The following is a 5,727-nucleotide window of genomic DNA, read 5'->3' on the forward strand; positions in this document are numbered from 1 at the left end:
CTCCTTAGCAGTTCTTTAATCGCCGTACTATTTCTTTTTCCATAACAAAACATGGAAATACCGATATTGACCCTCTTTTTTAAGTTTTACCTACCAATCTTTGCCTTAAGAGGTAGGAGTACATTTTAATGCAGGGTTCCTTGGGCCTATAATAGAAATTATTGGTAATTAGCTCTTCTAAAATGTGGAGTAATTGGCACCTTTCTAAAAAGCCAATGTTTTCTGTAGTTACACTCCATTCACTTTGTCTTTAAAATATCGCTTTTAATCTATTTATTTATTTATTATTTATAAAGTCATACAAAATAATTAATTTTGCGAGGATTAACGTTAGCAGTAACGATCTTTTTGTAAATTTTGATAATGACAGTGCTGACCAATTAATATCAAAGAAAATGATCTCATGTTCAAAATTTGAATAGCAGAAAAGATATCTCATATTTTATTTATAAATATCCTGTATTATTTTTTCCCGATCTCATGTGACAAGAATTATATAAGAAACAATATTTATAATGAATTACAAAATCAATTCTCCATCAATTTCACATGGCCTAAATCTGTCTCCCCTTCTGCATTTTTCATTAATCTGTTCTTGAGTAAGGTTCTTAGTAAAGTCCCATCCATAAACCCCCCAGTCTTCCCTGCATACCAGATAGCAAATTAACTCCGTCTCTTCGGGAGTTCTACAGTTTACCAATTTCTCAGGAAATAAAATTAAAATAAAAATACAAATTTGCAACACCACCATAATTTGCTTAAAACCCATTTTTTTTCGGGATATATATATCTCCTGCAAAATAATACATCTGTTAGTACCAATATAAATTCTTGGTAACCATATTCTGAAACATAAACTAATTGGCAGCATATTAGAAGGCATATGTTTTAAGTGTTAATTAACACACATAAAAAAGTAAAAATTATCTACTGGAATATGGGGGAGGCCTATTCGAGTAACTATACTTGTGAATTTAAAATTCACATGCCCAAATCCTTAAATGAATATTTCCACAAATTAAAGTATAGAAATACTTTCAAGAAATAAATAAAAAGTAAGTTAGCTTACGCAATTTACTAGTCAAGTTGTGTCTGCCAAACAATTTTGTTCTGATTGGTAATGCTTTATCAAGTTTATGTAAGACAAGAAATGGCTCATAAATAAGTCCTTAATATTGTAACGTAAGGTCCAAATTTGTTTACTTATTTTGGAGTTTCAGAAAAGGGCAAGAAACATTCATCGCATGCATGCGTTAATTAACCTACATTGAATGCTTTCTTCTATCAATTGATTATTACATGTGATGAAACTTTTATTTTGAACGATATAAAATTTTCAGTTAGCAATTTGTTTTTCTCAAGGGAAAAGAGGGGTTGCACGTACACACACACATTTAAAAAAAATAATAATAAAAATAATATATATATATATATATATATATATATATATATTTATTCGATCAAAAAAAGGGAAAACAAAAATATAACTTGCTCAATAAAAATACGTTGAAGTGGAAACAAAAACAACCTTACAATTTTGGAATAATATATAAATTTGGAATAACAATCATAACCAACATGGGCTAGTTGTATCTATATATAATCCTCACATAAAAATAGAAAAACCATCTGAAATAGCTAGTAGTACAACAAGAGCAACCCCTATTGGCAATATTTGCCACAAGGATAGGGGCAGTAAACCCCTTGGAATCCACTCCTACCAAAAAACCAGTCTCCGACAGCTTCAGCAATTGTCTGCATTACAATGATTTATTGTCAAATAACAAAACAAGGAAAATTGAAAATTATAGTAGTAATTTAAACAAAAAAAGAAAGGAAAATATGACCTTGTTAGCTATTGTTGGAGAGTTTTTGTCGGACCAATAGCTTTGTATTTCAATGCCGTTGTGGAAATGGCAAGAAGAAATGAAATAACCTCTTGATATACTTGGTCCTAATTCGTTCAATGCCTCTAAAATTGTTGACCTAAATTCTTGGAGAGTTTGGATTTGACTTGGTGAGCATTTATTTATATCTTTCTTGCATGTATCCCAAACATGTTGAGGGTCAACACTTTCAGGAACCAAACTGTTGTTTATCTAATTTTCAAGAATCAAAAGTGAAACCCTTTAATTTAAAATTGAATGGAAAACAAAATAAATTCAGAAACTTATTGGTTACTATCATATATAGATTCAAACCTGAAAAGAATCATAGGCCGAATTGATGATGAAAAGCGGTGTGCAAATATGTTGTGCTGCATACTGAGGGAAGAAGCACTGCCAAATCATTGGGTTGTATACTTATTAGTTAGAAAGATCATGTTGGTTTATTTTTTTACACAATAAATAAATAAATAAAATTGTTCCTACCAAACTTGGGTCTAAGCTCAAGAATGTGCAAGAGAGTGGTAGGTTCTTCGCAGATCCCTAAAGTACACCCCAAAAGAGAGTCAATAATGTTTTATAAAAAGCATTAATAAAGAATAATAAAAGAGAAACAATTTACTAAATGATGGTTCTTACATGCAAAGCAACAACTCTCTTGAAATACTCTTTAATGTGGGGCTCACCAGTTATAATTTTTCTGCAATACAATAATTTGTTAAAAAGAGAAACGCACTCTTGAAATTTTTCTCTGATTCATGAACGTACGCATTAATAAAGAAACCAGCATCAGAGATGCATTTCACTCTAGCAGTCAAGAAGAAAAAAAGTCTGAATTTATCACAATGTAGGATTGCACCCAACCCTCCTGCTGAAGTTCCACTAAGGATGGCCTATCAACAAAGTTTTAAAATTTTCTTATATTTTTTGCCATATAATTAGAGAGAATAATAGGACTATGTATGAGGGGGAAATGGGACGTACATTTTCAGCATATATCATCCCTTTATGATATAATAATTCCTCCATGATTGCTTTGAATATTCTTGCACCTCTGAAGTGGAGATTAGTAGCCTGAAAATTTTTTGGTACTTTAATTAGATAAATTACATCAATACAAATTCCAAAGTACTATAAGAAGATAGCCTAACTTACGGGGTCAACTTCTTCAATATCTCCGATATATGATGACCCATCACAATATCTCACCTTGATCCGATTCCAGTTGTAGAAATCTAAATATTTGTTGACTTAAAGAGTTATGAATACCGCAATATCATATAGAAGTAAAGAGTAAAAAAGAAATGGTAAATACATTATACATATAACTACCTGGGTTTAGTTGAGAATCGTTGCTTAGAACTCCCATAAAATAACTAATCTTAGATATATTTTTCGAAGTTCCATACTCATTAGTAGCACGATCTTGGCAGTCAGAAGTAGAGTCACACCACCCTCCGCCCTTAGAAATTCAAAGTTGAAGATGAGTAAATTTTTTTAACAAAAATACAAACAATAACCAAAATAGAAAAAATTTATTACTTGAAGTTGAATAAGCCAGTTATAAACCCCCGAGCCAGTTCCTGGATGAAAGTTGAATGCGGGAGCACTTCCATCTAAGCATACTATATAAAACAAACAACATTATCCAAATTAATATTAAAAAAAATTAAGACAATTTTTCCAGACTACATAAGTTAAGAAAATTGATAAATCTAAATGAGGGAGCTGTTCTAGTATAAAGAAACTCATCACCTGCTCCTTTTGCAATTGCACTCTCTAGGAACGTTGTATTAACAATGAGGCTCGCTTCAGTAGTTGTCCTCCAAATGTACAGTAAAGAAACTAAAACACAGATAATGTCAAACTGTTAGCAATAAATTAAAACACACTTTAAAAGGTGTCAATATACTTAAAATATATACGTTGAATTCCATTTATCTTTCGCGTAATAGCCATGTCCATTTGAAAGTTTTGGTAGGAAAAGTTTTTCATTCTTAAAATTTCTATGGAACTTTAATAACAAAAAAGAAAGGACTAAATTAATATATTATATATCAGTGGAAAAACTGGCATTTTTCAGCCAAATAGTGCGTAAAAAAAAACCAAGATTACCAAGCACCGCATATACGGCTGCCATCACTTGAAGAAACAGAAAAAAGAAGTTTCTCTCGGTGAATATTTGTTTTTCTCTCTCTCAATAGCAGAAGAAGTTGAACAATATATTAGAGCTTCAAAAGTTGTAATGAAGAAAAAAAAAACTGTTAATGCTTTTGAGCGTAAGATTTAGAGCGTTTTTTAGGCACTGTGATCATAACATCAACCAGTAAGTCTTTGTAATATAACTAAACATAGCAGCCAGCTTTTATTAAATGGCATCCTATATTAGGTTAGTCGCTGCATGTGAGTACAATTAATTAAATTGGTCCCCACATTCTTAATATTTGAACTGCTTATAAACGAAATATAGGGCAAATCTTCTTTAACTTGGTTACTAAAAATGTTTTTTTATATGTGACCCTTGCTTGCTAATTTTGAAGCAGAAAATTAAATTGGTCCCTTTATGTTTTGCATGTTAATTCTATATAGATAAAACTTCTAGCAGCATTTTGATCCCCCTTTTTCCCATAATAGAACGTAAAGCATGCAAATTAATACAGATATAATTTAATGGAGAGTTCCTTATAAGTTATATATAGGCTTATAATAGACAACGTTGGAGCAGATTTCTGGTATTGTGGGACAAATCGTCATAACTCGCTTGCTAAAAATATGTTTGCCTATGTGACCCCCTCTTTGTAATTTTGGAACAGATTTAAGCTTTGCATGGCAAAGAATTTTTTGGCCATGCATGTGACTCTTTGTTTCTCCCAACGTCGTTAGATTTGAGAAAGTAATAAAAATACTTAAAATAAGGTTTCCCTCAAAAGTATTATCTAACCCAATTTTACATAAATTTCAACATGTAAATTTAGTGAACAATATATATAATTTATGAATATCAGATTATTATAAAAGCATAATGAATATCTTGAAATCTGTTATTGTCTTAATGATCTTGATTAATTGACTATGATTTTGATGTGTCGGCATTAATGTCGTTTTGTCACATCCCAAATTACCCCTTAGACGCGACTGGCACCCAGCTAACACCACCTGCTAGGCGAACCCCTTTCTCTAACGTTTAACCATTTACACAAACACTAAGAGAAAAAGTGCAGGCCTAAATGTATTATTAATAATTAAAGAGGGAATGATTATCGCACAATACCTTAGTCAATTGATAGAAAACCAACAATCACTCAAATAATAAAACTCTAGCACAAACCCCACACTAAGACTATGGAGCATCTAACAGAGTAATATGAGTTTTATTGACGGGTATGCAAACCCCCAAAAAAAGGAAATAACTAACACGAACTAAGTAAGTCTAAAACGAAAGCCTCCAAGAACAATGCGGTGGCTCACCTCAGCAATAGGATCCAGTCGAACAAACTCGCCAGCCACTAACTCTATTCCCGCAACGGTATCTGCATAGAGATGCAGTTAAGGAGTGAGTTATACGTAAATATAACCCAGTAAGATCCTCGACCTGCCACTTTAAATACCTCTGGAACAAGTGTTAGAAAATACAAACATACTACAACACGAATGATATAGTAAATATGATAATTATACAATAACTCAATATATGTGTATCAACAGAGTTATTAAGAATTAACCAACAAGGATACCCACTAAGGACTTATCATAATTGCAGCGAAAGAAATTTACCAACACACATACGAGTCAACAACGGCACCACAATGCCTCAAATATGTAACAGAGCATACACAATGCT

The 5,727-nt window shown here is 31.9% G+C and overlaps 1 protein-coding gene across 1 annotated transcript; it reads right to left on the reverse strand.

Annotated features, from left to right (window-relative positions):
* Window positions 1-1,538: 1,538 nt before the first annotated feature.
* On the reverse strand, window positions 1,539-4,171 carry LOC109214310 (pectin acetylesterase 8-like). Its single transcript, XM_019378220.1, has 12 exons — window positions 4,002-4,171; window positions 3,642-3,731; window positions 3,429-3,511; window positions 3,219-3,348; window positions 3,042-3,121; window positions 2,871-2,960; window positions 2,655-2,779; window positions 2,526-2,586; window positions 2,373-2,429; window positions 2,202-2,279; window positions 1,848-2,099; window positions 1,539-1,755 (listed from the first exon to the last, which is right to left on the reverse strand). Exons 1-12 carry the CDS (start codon window positions 4,024-4,026, stop codon window positions 1,663-1,665), a joined length of 1,164 nt encoding a protein of 387 aa, XP_019233765.1. The 5' UTR covers window positions 4,027-4,171; the 3' UTR covers window positions 1,539-1,662.
* Between the last annotated feature and the right edge of the window lie 1,556 nt (window positions 4,172-5,727).

Source organism: Nicotiana attenuata, unplaced genomic scaffold (assembly GCF_001879085.1).
Source record: "Nicotiana attenuata strain UT unplaced genomic scaffold, NIATTr2, whole genome shotgun sequence".
NCBI lineage: Eukaryota > Viridiplantae > Streptophyta > Magnoliopsida > Solanales > Solanaceae > Nicotiana > Nicotiana attenuata.

What these genes read in the sequence shown, in the direction of transcription:
- LOC109214310 (XM_019378220.1), bottom strand. Translation starts at nt 4,026, where the DNA reads ATGGCAGCCGTATATGCGGTGCTTG. An exon ending in TGCAATTGCAAAAGGAGCAG is followed by an intron (nt 3,512 to 3,641) that starts GTGATGAGTTTC and finishes TGTTTTATATAG; the next exon opens with TATGCTTAGATGGAAGTGCT. An exon ending in CGGCCTATGATTCTTTTCAG is followed by an intron (nt 2,100 to 2,201) that starts GTTTGAATCTAT and finishes CTTGAAAATTAG; the next exon opens with ATAAACAACAGTTTGGTTCC.